Below are 14912 nucleotides of genomic sequence, written 5' to 3'. Positions count from 1 at the left end.
ACAGAACCCTGCTAGAGAGTGAATTATCCTACCATTATTTATTGGCTCTAAGTCCAGCTAACTCACTGCAGACCGCAGCCTGATTTTGCACTTACTGGGCTATAGATTTTTGGCGCGATTTACTGGTCATGCCTCACCGGAATCGGGATGCGACATGGCCGGTAGATCTTGCGAGAGGCCTCTTCTGGGTTTCCCAATGGTCGTTACGCCCCGTGAGATCTAACAAGACGTCACAAGACATCGCGATCTGGATCCTGCCCACAATGGGCAGGACCCAGATTTGCAGTTAAGTGAGCTTGAAAGCTCGCACTTAACTCTGCTGATGCCAGATCTAACTGGCACCCAGGATCTACCGGCCTCGCCAAGGAGACTCCAGTCAGGCACGGTTTATCACTGGTCCCCACAAGTGGGAACCAGGTGGAACGGCACTTGGTGGCTCTCCCAGGCAATCTGAAGCCCATGGGTGGTTTGTATCTGGGCAGGGTGGCACCCAGGCACTGCTGATGCCATCTAGGCATCTTGGCACTGCCAGCCTGGCACCCTGGCAGTGCCATGCGGACAACCTGGTGGCACTGCCAGGATTCCAGGCTGGCAGTGCCAAGGTGCCCAGCTGACATTTTGCCTGCACCAGTGATCAGACCTGGGGGTGCCCTGTCAGTAGGAGGTGCAGGTCGGAGGCTCGAGGATCCCCCAACAGGTGAGTTAGGGCATTGAGTGGGAGGGGGCTCAGGGGTCAATAGATTGGTGCGCCATTTTTAAATCTCTTCCTGCACTGAGGAGTGGGGCTCCTCATTGCAGGAAATGCGAGTGAGTCCGCCAAGAACGGACTCTGTTTTTTTTCCGTTAGGTCACGCCCTTTGCCATTTGTTCCCTGACCAGATTCTTAACACCATTTTTTTTTCTACTTCAATGTGCGCACATGAACAATGGCTTGACGCAAACATGTAGAAGAGTACAACTTAAACTATTAGGTTCTGTGACATTCTTTCTGTAAGAGCTGTCTCTTGAAAGTAAACCACATCAAAGTAACACATTCTGTTAAGGTTTTCTCAGATTTAGTCAGCGCCCATCAATTGCTTTATTAAATTTTCATAAGCTACAGAATCCCAATAAATATGGCATGTCTAGTCATCAGAACATTTCATTGGAATATTCAAATTATATATGAAATTATAGTTTCCAAAATCTGAAAGAACCCTGAGTGAAACCCAATGTTCTCTTATAGATGCCTGAATATTTGTTTTGATATTCTGGTCGGTCAGACTTGGGGTGCTGTTGTGTGGCTTGCCGTAAATGGAACCAATTCACCATTGAAAGAAATTAACTTCTTGGAGATGACATCAAAGGTAACAAACCACATCCCTTTGAGTTTATTATAAATTATCCATGAGGACTTCACTTGCAATCATTGGAGAAGCAAGCTACAATGGAATTGTTACAATATGCTCTGCTCATTTCTTTGATTGCTCTCTCCCTAACTCCAACCTGTAAGTAACAAAATAAGCAACTTTATACTTAGTGAATTTATATTAGCATGTATTATAAATAATATTTAATTCATAATCAGTGTGGTTTAATTATTTTTATAATATAACCTAAGTTATTGTGCTTAATATGTTGATATGCTGATATTTATCCCTTTCTACAGTTATTACACTAAACATATACTTTCTGCATTTTGATATATGCCATCCCTTATTACGCCAGGATGTTCAAAGACATTTTTTTCCAATTAAGAGGCAATTTAGCGTGACCAATCCACCTACCCTGCACATATTTGGGTTGTGGGGGTGAGACACCCGCAGACACGGGGAGAATGTGCAAACTCCACACGGATTGTGACCCGGGGCCGGGATCAAACCTGGGTCCTCAGTGCCGTGATGCAGCAGTGCTAGCCACTGTGCCACCGTGCCACCCCACAAAGACATTTTTTAACCAATGTAACAAGTCTAAGAGGAATTTGTGGAGAGAATAAGTATGTTTTGTTGCCAAGCTGTCAGTACATCTGCTTGATAATATTCAACACCAGAAATAAGATGTGCTTGATGGTTTAATAAAGATAACTGATTTAATTCTTCTGGAGGGAAATTCAGCTTTAGGTAATAATGCATAATAAGTGATGTGGAATTAACAGACCATTTCACACCTCGTCTCATTAATCATTACATTGAACTTAATCATTGTGCCTGATTACAATGTTAGTCAGAGGCCACAGCCTCAGACAGTGATATTTTCCCCGCCAAGCCAAACTACAGAGAAAGTGGGTCCGAGGGAAGGAAAAGCTACGTTTTTTTAGGAGTCCTAGTCGACTCTGATGGGACACAGATTGCTTTATTATTTATTTAAGGAATTGGAGTAGAACTGAACACTGTGCATTCATCAGCAAACAGCCCCACCTTTGACCGTACAATGAAGGAACCTCATTGAGGAAGCAGTTGAAAATGGTTAGGGCTGGAATCCCAAGGAATTACTGCAGCAATGGCCGGGAGCTAAAGTAATTAGTCTCCAACAACTGCACCCATTTTCCTTTGTTTTAGGTCCAGCCAGTGAAGAGTTTTGCTCCCGAATCCCAATTGACTTCAACACTTGGTCAAATGCTGCCTTGGTGTCAAGGGAAGTCACTATCATCTCATCTTCATTAGAATGTTTTGCTTACATTCCAAATTATATAAGATGTAAACATATGGTTACTTCCATATTCACGCATGTGAAGATCTACATATACTAATTCAGTACTCATTTCAACTGATGAAATAGCATTTCAACATCTTCTATATATTTTTAATACAGATCATGGTGCAGAAATTATTGGAGGCCGTGAAGTTAAACCCCATTCAAAACCTTATATGGTTTCCATCCAAGGCTATAGCAATGGAAAGAACAGCTATAATCATTTTTGTGGAGGAGCTTTGATCAGAACTAGATGGGTACTAACTGCAGCACACTGTTACAATTCAACATCGTAAGTTATAGTGTGTTCATGTATAAATGACATTATATAATGATTGTTAACTTAAATTTATGAAGTGCTTAGCACCCTCATTTAACCAACATCAAATAATCACTTTCAAATACTTTAGCGACACCATTATTGCTACACAGAGCTTTGTGTTATTGGCATATATTTATTTGGAAAGATCTTGATATGAAAACAATATATATTATTATATAATATATGTAATCATTTACTTTCATACAGCTTGGTTGTCAGATGGAAAAGACTAATATAGTTCTGTAGTTGCGAACATTATTTTGTTTTTTTGAATATTTCCTACTAGTGGAGAGCCATACTTCAGGCTGCAGGTATCACAAATCACAAGTAAGGCTCTCCGGCAGTAGTTAGAAAAGTGGCCAGGACAGAACTGTACATGAGAGCGTAAATGTTCTGCAACTCTTTAGCTGAGATTTCAGTTGGAGGGCCAGACATGAACTTGGGACCTGGTTACATTTGGTTTCACGTTAGGGATACTGCGGGACCTTGTAGTGGATTGAAACCTATCTCCCGAATGATGGCCTGTGAATTAGGAGGACAAGGGCTCCCAACACTGGAAATTTTTGAGACCCATGAGCATGATCATCATTGACAGTGGTACACCTGTCCATTTGCCAAATGGCAAATGCGTCCCATCTGAGGATCTAGGTCACAGAAGCAAGGACATTTGTCAAAATTATTTAGACAAAACCCCTTTCAGAAGTCACATTAGAACGATGATGCTACCTTTCAGAGGGCGGGGTTTGTAATATCCCGCACGGTACCTACAGGGTGGGAATACTTGTCTTCCCTGCACTCCATTCGGAGTACGAGCTCCCCTACTAGGGACGCAGTATCTCAATTAACTAGTGTATATAAGGTCAGCCAGTAAGGCACCGACCAAGCAGGTGGGTCTACTGGGAAGTGTATATATATATCGTTTGTAAATAAAACTTTGTTCTTATTTTCACTCGGTAAGGACTCCCCGTGCCCTTATTAAAGGGTTCTTGGAAATCCCTGATGCCCAAGTAATGCCTTAGTTGGTTACTCTTCTGCAGTACGGAGCCTCGGGGGTGTCATGTTTATTTAGCCCCTGTTGTTGTGGCTGTGCACCAGTGGTGTCTCTTCTTTCTCTTGAGCAGTCTCTCACGCCGAGGGTGACTTAACCAGTGGCATAAACACTGAGGAATGACCAGCTGATCGCACAATCTTTACCAAATTATTGGCCAGGGAGTGTTTCCCCCAACACCACATAGAACTCCCTTAGATTTTCAGGAATGGATATTTTACAAATGTTTTGAATTTTGTTTTAATTTCCTAATTGAAAACCATGACTCCAGCTGTCTGCACTTTTATTTACAAATGACTAAACTGCTGCACCTATACTGGAGATCAAAAAAAAAATGTGCGATGATTGGAAATCTGATAGAACATTCTGGAAATGTAGAATAAATAGGTGAACAAATAAGTCAGAATCTGAGGACGGATTTTCAACTAATGGCAACTGGCTGAACTGCTACCGATTTCCCACAATTTGTGCTTTTCTTCATGGAATAAGTTGCCTTACTGTATGTTTGCATGACATGCAGAAGCTTCACATTCATGAAGATGAAGGGTATAGGGAGTATATGGAACCAGGGTGGGAAAAGTTAGAATTGGAACAGGTTCAATGAAAAATGAAAATCACTTATTGTCACAAGTAGGCTTCAAATGAAGTTACTGTGAAAAGCCCCTAGTCGCCACATTCTGGTGCCTGTTCAGGGAGGCTGGCACGGGAATTGAACCGTGCTGCTGGCCTGCCTTGGTTTACTTTAAAAGCCAGCTACTTAGCCCAGTGTGCTAAGCCAGACCCTCAACCAGGTTAAAGTCAAACAGGCTTGCCTCAACGACCAGCCCTCGGAGCACCTCCCCTTGAGGAAGGAGCAGTGCTCCGAAAGCCAGTCACCGAAACTAACCTGCTGGACTCCAACGTAACCTTGGATGGGGCAGTGGACCCTCTAGGCCAGGTCCGAGGCCAACCCTCTAGATTCATATGGAGTATTCACATGACATAAACCAATTGAACCTTGTGGCTTTTTACTGCATTGTTGAGTCACTGTTTGATTGGGAATGAAAACAATAGCAAATGAAATGGGTGTTGGCTAATTTTGTTCAGCTATATATTCTAACATTATTTGTGAGCATGATTGGGCAGCACGGTAGCATAGTGGTTAGCACAATTGCTTCACAGCTCCAGGGTCCCAGGTTTGATTCTCGGCTTGGGTCACTGTCTGTGCGGAGTCTGCACGTTCTCCCTGTGTCTGCGTGGGTTTCCTCCAGGTGCTCCGGTTCCTCCCACAGTACAAAGATATGCAGGTTAGGTGTCCAAAATTGCCCTTAGTGTCGGGTGGGGTTACTGGGTTATGGGGATAGGGTGGAGGTGTGGGCTTGGGTAGGGTGCTCTTTCCAAGAGCCGATGCAGACTCGATGGGCCAAATGGCCTCCTTCTGCTCTGTAAATTATATGATATGATTGTTCTTTGGTTGACAAAGTTTTGAAAACTGTCTTTTTTAATGAGAGTAAGGAATAATGTTCTCTCTCTGACAAAATGCAGCAATCGGTCTCTTCGAGTGGTTCTTGGAGCTCATTCACTTTCACGGAATGAGAAGAGTCAACAAAAACTTCCAGTAAAGGAGCAACACCCCCACCCAGGTTTCAACAAAAGAACTCCGGAAAATGACATTATGCTGCTCGAAGTATGAACTTTATTTCTTTCATTTAGGATTGTTCGTGAATTTTGGAGCTTGTAATTTAGAGAGACAGAAGCTTTTATTTCACTGAAAAGTAGCAGCTTTATCTCTTCAATCTCTTTGAGTAGCACTTATGGAAATGATTTAGTGAGGGGAAATGCTAATTTAGCGAAGGGAAATTCGATTAAATAATCCAGACAGCTGGCTATGCCATATGGCAAGCTGTCAATCACAGCCGAGTAAAATCAATTTCACATTGATATGAATGAAAGCCTTGCAGATTAAAGATCTGAGGAGGTTTAAATTCAGTTGATTAGTTTACCTTTTCTAGGAATTTATAAATGCTGCTTCATCTGGCTGATCCAGCAGATGTATTGCACAGGGGAAGCTGTGAGTTTTTTTAATTGCCTCTGTCCGGACTGCTGTCAAGCTTCCAAGCAAGGGGTCTTATGGAGGACCTCCAGGCAGGGGGTCTATGTAATGGGGACTTCCAGGTGAGGGTCTGTGCAATGTGGGACTTCCAGGCAGGGTCTCACTTATGGGGGATCACTGGTGGGGTCTCTATAATGGAGGGAGGATTTCTGGTAGGGATCTCTCTTTTGGGGCTTCTCTGGTGGAGGGGCGGTGGGGCTCTGGTGGGGGTGGAGTGGGCAGGATTTGCATTGTGAGGGGGAGGGTGACCCTCCGATAGACGTTGTGGGCAAATCCCAAAAAGAATTACCCTCTTGGTCCACAATGAGATCCACCTTGCCAGGGCCATTCTGGGAAATACCTGCACAAATTCTCGCCCACGTGAATCCCGGCCCAGAGGACCAGTGATTCACATGGGCCTGGAAAATCCGGTGCCCAGCCCATTAATTGGAAGCAAATGGGTCAATTTGAGCCATTGACATCCACCCGCTGCCACCACCAGCAGGGAACCAGAGCATTGGTTGCCAATCCCATTTTTTGTCCGACGTTGGATTCTCCGCCGCATCGGGAACTCCGCTATGGGCGGCGGAGAATCCAGCCCCATATTGCTACAAATCTTTGAATTAATTTAGCTATGCTCCTAATGACATCCTGCCGAAAGAGTCTACATTCACACGATCTCTATAAACATTTAACAATCTCCTTTTTTTGTTGTGTCATTACACTTTCCCATGACACTGTTCCACGCAGGCGCTAATTCGAGAGTTCAAAAAGCTGCAATTGATTAGTTCAAACTGTCTGTGCCTGATGTGATAGTTTCATGGTTTCATAGCTTTAATTTGTATACATAAGAAGAATTCCGAGAAGGAATATGGCATGCATTCCAGCTATCCTTGGGCCTTGATTATGGGTACTTATTTCTGTTTGTGTCTGACATTATTAATGAACTGGCATGCACTTATGAAATTGGTCGGAAATTTCAGCCTATCATCAGTCTGCGTGACTGACATAGAAATTAGCATAGGTTTTGGTGCAATGTATTGGCTAATATGTTTGAGGAAAATTCCAGGTAATGAAACCAAATAATCCTAATCATATTTATGCACCTCCTACCCATGTCCCTTCAACCCCTTTTCCTTTATCTACTGATCCAATCTAATCTTGAATGTAAGTATACTTTCTGCTTCAATCATGAAGTCTGAAAGTGAACTCCACAGCCTCACAAAACTCCCTGTAAAATGGTTTCCCTGCCCCTTCTAAATTTCATGTATTTAGTCTTATTCTGTGCTTTTCAATATTGAAAAGATGCTGCTTCTGTCTATTCTGTCCGAGCCATTCACAATTCTAAACACTGCTATTACCCTATAATCTGTTCCAAAAACAAGTTCCAATTTGTCATGCCTTGCTATTGAAATGGCGATATGCTTTTACTTCTTTAATTTAGTATACTGTATTCACTGTTCACAATGTGGTCTCTTCTGCATCGGAGAGATTAATTGCACACTGGGTGACCGCTTTTCAGAACACCTATGTTCACTTCCCAACTCTGGTCATGAGTTGTCAGTTGTCATTTCAATTCCTCACCTCGCGACTACTCTGACCTTCCCATCCTTGGCCTGCTTCTATGTTCTATTGAAGCTCAAAGCAAGTTTGAGGAGCAACCCCTCTTTTTTCAACTCTTCAGCCTTTTAGACTCAACACTGAGTTCAACAATTTAATATCATAACCTCTGCCTCTGTTTTGCTTCATTTTCTTTTACCGGTTCAATATTTTTTCATTATTTTATTCCTTCACTAAGCATTTTGACAGCTGTTCTCTAGTCATTCATACCTCACCTGGAAACCTCTTGTTTTTCTTTACTTTACATTTTACCACAATAACGTTTGTCGTTTAATTTCTCCTGCCCTCCCACCCTAGCTCAGACCTTCCTTTTTGTTCTTCCTCTATCACCTTTTCACTTGTTCAAAACCTATTACATTTCTATCTTTCCTCAGTTCTGATGAAGAGTTAATGTTAGATGGAATTAATGCCCTCCCCTGAGATGTTTGGAGACACGGATCATAATCAGGCAGGAGGGCGCAGGATAGGGACGCTGCTGCCTTCCTGCCTTTTCCCCAATTAAGTATGGATCAATAGGCTGAAGGATTGCCATCTCCCCCTTCTACCAAATTGACTCTTAAGTGCGTAATTAATGCCCACTTAAGGGCCACATCCTTCCGCCCTGGCATTCAACTAGTGATGGGCAAGGCAATCACTGTGCAGACAATCCAAAAAGCAACCCTGTCTTGTTTGCTTCCATGCTGCCTAGGGCAGGGGGTGAGTCCTTTCTCAAAGGCATTCAGTGCCTGATTGAAGGACATGGCATTGGGAATGGGTGGTTTACTGAGAACTAACCCCTGCCTTTATTGCTGGCCCTCTCTCACCTTCATTCTCCTGTGACAATCACCCCAAAATCTACCCAGCCCCTATTCACCTGAGCTATGCGTCCCACAGTGATCTTAGGTGCACTGTCTTCCTGGCTGCATTGCCAGCAACTGTCACTGTCACTGGTGGGTCGGCCTGCAATGGCAGCTACCAGCTTCTGACCAGTAGGACATGTGGGAGAAGGGATTCTCCCACCAGGGTACTTGATCCTGAGGAAGGCCTGCCTCTGGCCTCTTGAGTGTCTGACAAGCATACAATACCAACAGGCCTTCTCCAAAGGACGTGGCGCAGAGCTCTCTCTGGCTCTCCAGGCAATGGGTAAGACCCTCATTGCCTACATTAAATATTGCCTGTCATCTACATTTTTCTCTCTCCATAGTTGCTACCTGACCTGCTGAGTACTTCCAAAACTGTCTGTACTCCCAGCGACTGTTGCTTTGAACTCTTGTAATGGATGTATAGCTTCCTCCACCTGTTGTGCCCGCTTTAAACCTATATCCTTCCGATAGTGTGAAATTCAATACTGTACATAGTTTTCTAATTGAAGACTTATTCATGTTTTCTCTAGGCTCAGTCTAACCTCGTGACTTTTATTTTCTCACTCTGGTGACAGAACCAAGAATTATTTTAGCATTTTTCTAACCATGTAATCAAGTGCTGAGTTCAATGTCCCCTGAACGAACCCCTCCACATTAGTACAGCTCCACACCTGCTTCCATTCAAAATATGACACATACGGTCATTTTTTAAACAAAAATGCAATGAAACTTAACTAAAATCAAATTCTATTGGTCACTTTTTACTAAATTCCCACAGTCCTTCTTTGGTTGTCTAAGACGAATTACAAAACAATATCTACTTCAAACAACCCTAAATATTGCCAAAGGAGAGCCAATGGTCGATATTAAAATGCACAAATATGGATATCTACATCTGAGTAAAAAGAGTAAATAGATCACACAGACAGGTCAGGAAAATCCCAGATGCAAGTTAATTCCTGTCAACTGGGACATTGGTTGGTTTCCTGCAAATGTTTTCAACCATCCTTGAATGCAAATTGAAAAATAATCAACTGGGAAACCGGCTCCTGATTGTCCAGTGATTGCTGCTGTGTAGATGTTGGATGAGAATTGAGTTGTGTTATGCTGTGATCCTCCAGATATCAACAATCACCATCATGGTCCATACATGACAAACAACATCTGGGAGCCATTGCAAAAAGTAGTCATTGTCCATGGAACTAGTACTTGATTCAAGTCAGAGTATTCAGTCCTAGAGGGGAGACATTTGTGAGGCAGGTTTCTTACAAGGAAAAAAAATTACAGTCTTCCTTTGGAATGACTCAGTACTATAAGATTTGAAAAGCAAAAATATTAACTCATTCTTATTGTACCGCAGCTGTTCAATGAAGCAAAGATCAACAAATATGTGAAACTGCTCAAACTACCTAAGGATAAGGGTGCGGATGTGAAACCCAGGACCTCCTGCGAAGTGGCAGGATGGGGATTAACAACAATAAATTCTCGACATCCATCTGACACACTTCAAGAAGTGAAGCTCAATGTCATAGATCGTAAAACATGCAACAGTAAGGATTATTACAATCATAATCCTGATGTAACCATGAACATGATCTGTGCTGGTGACAGCAAAGGCAGAAAAGACGCATGCTCGGTAAGTATATTGTGTTTTCTGGTATCAGAGCAAGTAACTATGAAGCTTTTGGATTATCTCTAAAATCCAAACTGGTTCCCTCGTTTCTTTTACAAAAGGGATTCTGCCATTCTTACCTAGTATGCACGATATGCCCCTCCAATCTTGCATCATCAAGGTTGACTTTTAATTGCCCTTGCATTGGTCAGAATGTTACTCATCAGTTGCATCATGAAAGTGCTGCAAGAAGGCTGCCCACCATCACCACCTTGTTAGTGCAACTTGCATGGGCAATAAATGCCAACCTTGGAAGTAGTACACACTTCCCAAGAATGAATTTTTGAAAATGATAAACCAATACCTAGTAGGTGGTCCACAGTCTAACAATTATAAGGCACCCCAGTCATGGAAGAACCATCCTCCCTATATTTCCTGTTCTTCTATGCCCTGCATCAAGTTGGCTTCCCTTCGCCAGAGTAACATGAACCTCCAAGTTTCTGACCAATAAGTATCTTTTATGTTAAAGCAAACTTTAATTTAAACACAGAATTAACCACATTAACATCAAATAACTAGTTTTAAAATTAACAACTAAACAGTTCTTAAATAAAAGGAAGCACCTTACCTTACTATTGCACCTGCCACTATATATATTCCAACTAAGCAACCCAATGCAGTTGAAAATCCATTCATAAATAAAATTAGTAAATCAGGGTTATTTGCTGTTCTCTGTGCAGACCTATGGAGAGAACCTTTCAGGACCAACCTGAAAATGCTTCTGTCTTGCCAGACGAAAATCCTATAGCAAACTGCAAAAGTACAAATAGATTTGACTCCTCCCATTAATTATATTATCTGTGTCCCACTAAGATGTCCCATGACCTGCTTAGCTAGGACAAACACAATCTCTCAAATTAGCTACACCCCAGAGAACTATCTTTCTATGGACAATATTCCATTAACCATCTCTCTGTAAACAAGTAAATGGTTAAAATCAATGATTAACTCATATTTATGACTCCTTAATCACAGCTTTAGCAGACACACTGCCTGTAACTTTTTGAACACAGGGATTTTAATAACAGTACTGCAATAAAATATAATAATTTCTTACATTCATCACAGAAGTGGTTTACAGTGTTGTTCTACAGGCTCAATTTTGGGTCATTTATTCCTCCAAATTTTTATTAAAAACCTAGGCTTGGGTATGTGGAACAGCATTATAAACTTTCTGAAGATACAAAACTTCACAATATTGTAGGTACAGAGGCGGATAGCTGAAAACTTCAGGAGGACATAGGCACAATGGTGAAATGGGCAGAAGTAAGGCAGATGGAGTCCACCACAGAGTAAGGTGAAGTGATCAATGGGCATTACCTTGAATACACTGCTCGAGAGAGTAGCGAATGCAGATTCAACCATGACTTTCCGAAGGAACTTGGATAATTATCGCAGGAGAAAAGAATGCAAGGCTACCCGGAAAAGACAGGAGTGGACTAACTGAGTGGTTCTTGCCGAGAGCTGGCACGGACATAACAGGCCGAATGGCCTCTCTCTGTGCTGTAACAATTCTATGATCCTATATGATCCATGATAAACATTGGGAGAACTAACATGGAAAGGAAATATTCTTCTATAAAGTACATAACTTTGAAATGTGTAAATCAGCAGAGTGACCTTTGTGTCCAGGTGCACAAATCTTTAAATTCAGTACAGAAAGTTGATGAGGTAATTTAAAAAGCATATTGGTTTGGTTTCTAAGCAGAAGAATCATTTATAAAAGTGAAGAGATCAAGGAAAGTCTTCATCAATCGCTGGTCAGACTTCAGGTGGAATATTGTGGATAATGCTGGGCATCACACTACAGGACAGATACAAAGGCTCGTGTAGAGATATGGAAGTTTATCAGTATGTTACCAAACATGAGCAAATAGAGTTATGTGGAGAGGTTGGAAAGATTAGACTATTCTCTTTGGAATATAGAAGGTTACGAGGTTGCTGAACACAGGCCTTCAAGACGTTGAGGGGTTTCATGGATCAGGTGGAGAAAGTAGATCAATAGCCAGGGGCTGGAGATTTAAATCATGTCCAATAGATCTAAAGGGCAGTTGTGACAAATTTATTTCACTCAGAAGGTTGTCAGGATCTGGAACACTTTACCTGAAAAGGTGGAAGCTGAATCCATAAAATAATTTTAAAAGGGAGTTGGACAGGTACTTGAGGATGAGACAATTACAGGATTACCAACAAAGTGCAAGGTTATGGGACTGAGCATGATTGCATTTTCAAAGTGATGACGCGTCAAATGACTTTCTTCCATGTTGTAAGTTTCTATGGTTCAGCGAAAGGACAAGTGTCCTTGAATCAGTTAATAATAACAATAATCTTTATTAGTGTCACAAGTAGGCTTATATTAACACTATGCTGATAAGGCTCCCAGAAAGTCCTAATGCCAGGACACATGTTTGTGACTGCAAATCGGGATGAGAAATTGAATAGATAGAAGAGGTTCAGAATAGTCCAAATCATGGAGAAAGATCTTCTACGCTAATTTTGCAAGTAAAAGTCTCTTTTCCTACCTCTAGAAGCACTCCTTTGGTAATGAAATGACTATTTATGCTTAATTACTCTGGCAAAGAGTGGAGTGGACTGTTAGGTGGTAAGGACAAATTGTTGCAACAAATTCAAGAGTGGGTTGGTTTGGGACCGTGATTGATGTTTTGATCGCAGGATATGGTGAGGTATCCCTGGACAGGCAAGATTAATTGTAATGATTTATTTTCTCGGTATGTACATACTGAAATTTTTCTAAGTCTTGACATGTACATCACTACAGTTCAATATGATAATCTGAGCAGGTTCAAATATAACCATTTTTCTTCCCCAGGGTGATTCAGGTGGTCCTTTAATTTGCAGAAATAAGTACAAAGGGATCGTGTCATATGGCCGTGGATGTGCAGATCCCAAAAAGCCTGGGATTTACACTCTCATAACAAAGAAATACCTCAACTGGATTGAGAAAATAATTGGCGTGCAAACTTACAATATGACGGCAGTTGAAAATGTTGAGAGTCTGTTTTACTTTTGATAACTTCTTTTCCCCAAACCTTCAGTACATTGTGCAGCATACTATTATAAAATGTAATAAACAGCTGAAATATGAAATTCTCCATATGAATTGTGTCTCACTTTATTAACTTAATCCTCAGACAGGGTTATGATTAGTGAAAGTGGGCTGAGCTGTTCTTATGAGGAGGTGAGATTTTCAAGTGACATTTGAGCGACAAGGCAGACAAGCTTTGTACTACAGAAAGCCCAACCTAGGATAGAAGCTATTAGATCCTGCAGTAAAACAGCATACAAGCCACTGGATTTTTGAATTGAAGCTGAAACTTACACCGCAGCTTAATTACCATTTTGGTGTGAACAATTCTCCAAATTCTCCAATATGCTGAAGGGCTGATGTCTGGATCCCAAATAGTGTGAGATAGTGTGGCTGCTCCATCTTCCAATTTTCCTTTGAATTTTCTGATGCGTGAGGTATCTTTAGCACAGTCAGGACCAGCTATGGCCCACGCACCCAGGATCTCAGGCCACTGCTGGCCAAAAATGGAGGTGCTCGTCAAGAGTATGGAGGCAATCAGCGCCTGCTGGTAGGAATACTTCGAAGATCTCCTTAACAGAAAGTCTCCGCCTGCAATCTTCCCAAACGGGAACAAAGTCTCCGAGCGAGCACTTTTAGCCGCGTTTGTCCCGGCACTCGCAGTGCCTAGAAACATGTGGCTATTCAACGTGATTCGCTTTGAATAAGGGGCCTGACTGGGGAACGCGCGGCTGAGGCCGCACATAGCCTCATGTTTTACAATGGAGAGCTTCGCTCGCTGGAACTCCCCATTGTAGCGAGTGATCAGGATGCCATTAAAAATAGTATCCAGATCTCCAAGGCCCCAAAAAGAATCACCGACCTCCCCCTCAGCCCGAACGCAAACACGCAACATGAGAGGATCTCCCCCACCCTTCAACATGGACAACCCCAGCCCAATCACACACACGCAAAAAATGTTAGCTTGGCATCTTGACAGTGCCAACCTGGTATACTGGCAGTGCCCCTGCCAGCACCACTTGGGCACCTTAGCAGCGTCAAGCTGCCACACAGGTAGCAGTGCCACAGTGCCAGACCATCAGGCACTCTCAGGATACACAGGTGGCGCCACCCTGCCCAAGAAGCATGCAGTTGGGTGCCTCTGATCTCTTTAGAATTACCCACAAGTGCCATTCCATCTGGTCCCCCTAAACGGCACTCACCCAAGGTCCCAGAAGCAAAGTGATTGAATCCCAAAGCCTCAGGTACCTTGGGAATCTGCACATTGGAGTAAGGCCTACTGCCTTGCTCTAATATGCAGATTTATGAAAACGTGATCCCGCGGGATTCACCTCGAAACATCTCGCGAGATTGCATTGAATCTCGCGAGACGTCGCGGGCCGAGTAGATCCCAGGAACACCAAGCATACCTCAAAATGAGGCACAGCATTCTCTGTCCAGCGACGCCAGAATCGCAAAACGCGGAGAATCGTGGGTGCCTGGAACTCGCTGTCAGAGGAGGCGGTGGAAGCCGGGACGATAGTGACATTTAAGGGGCATCTTGACAAATACATGAATAGGATGGGAATAGAGGGATACGGACCCAGGAAGTGTAGAAGAGTGTAGTTTAGTCGGGCAGCAT

At 42.6% G+C, this 14912-nt stretch overlaps 1 protein-coding gene across 1 annotated transcript; it reads left to right on the top strand.

Annotated features, from left to right (window-relative positions):
* Positions 1–1422: 1422 nt before the first annotated feature.
* On the top strand, positions 1423–13358 carry LOC140409013 (granzyme A-like). The gene is made up of 5 exons (XM_072497041.1): positions 1423–1487; positions 2791–2962; positions 5565–5706; positions 9934–10209; positions 13076–13358. The coding sequence occupies exons 1-5, from the start codon at positions 1427–1429 to the stop codon at positions 13274–13276; spliced, it is 852 nt and encodes a 283-aa protein (XP_072353142.1). The 5' UTR covers positions 1423–1426; the 3' UTR covers positions 13277–13358.
* Positions 13359–14912: the final 1554 nt, after the last annotated feature.

Source organism: Scyliorhinus torazame, chromosome 3 (assembly GCF_047496885.1).
Source record: "Scyliorhinus torazame isolate Kashiwa2021f chromosome 3, sScyTor2.1, whole genome shotgun sequence".
Taxonomy (NCBI): domain Eukaryota; kingdom Metazoa; phylum Chordata; class Chondrichthyes; order Carcharhiniformes; family Scyliorhinidae; genus Scyliorhinus; species Scyliorhinus torazame.
This window is presented reverse-complemented; position numbering and strand designations above follow the sequence as displayed.

Coding starts and splice junctions, on each gene's coding strand:
- LOC140409013 (XM_072497041.1), top strand. CDS start 1,427: ATGGAATTGTTACAATATGCTCTGCTCATTTCTTTGATTGCTCTCTCC. Junction 1,488..2,790: donor TCTCTCCCTAACTCCAACCT/GTAAGTAACAAA, acceptor TTTTTAATACAG/ATCATGGTGCAGAAATTATT. Junction 10,210..13,075: donor GCAGAAAAGACGCATGCTCG/GTAAGTATATTG, acceptor TTTCTTCCCCAG/GGTGATTCAGGTGGTCCTTT.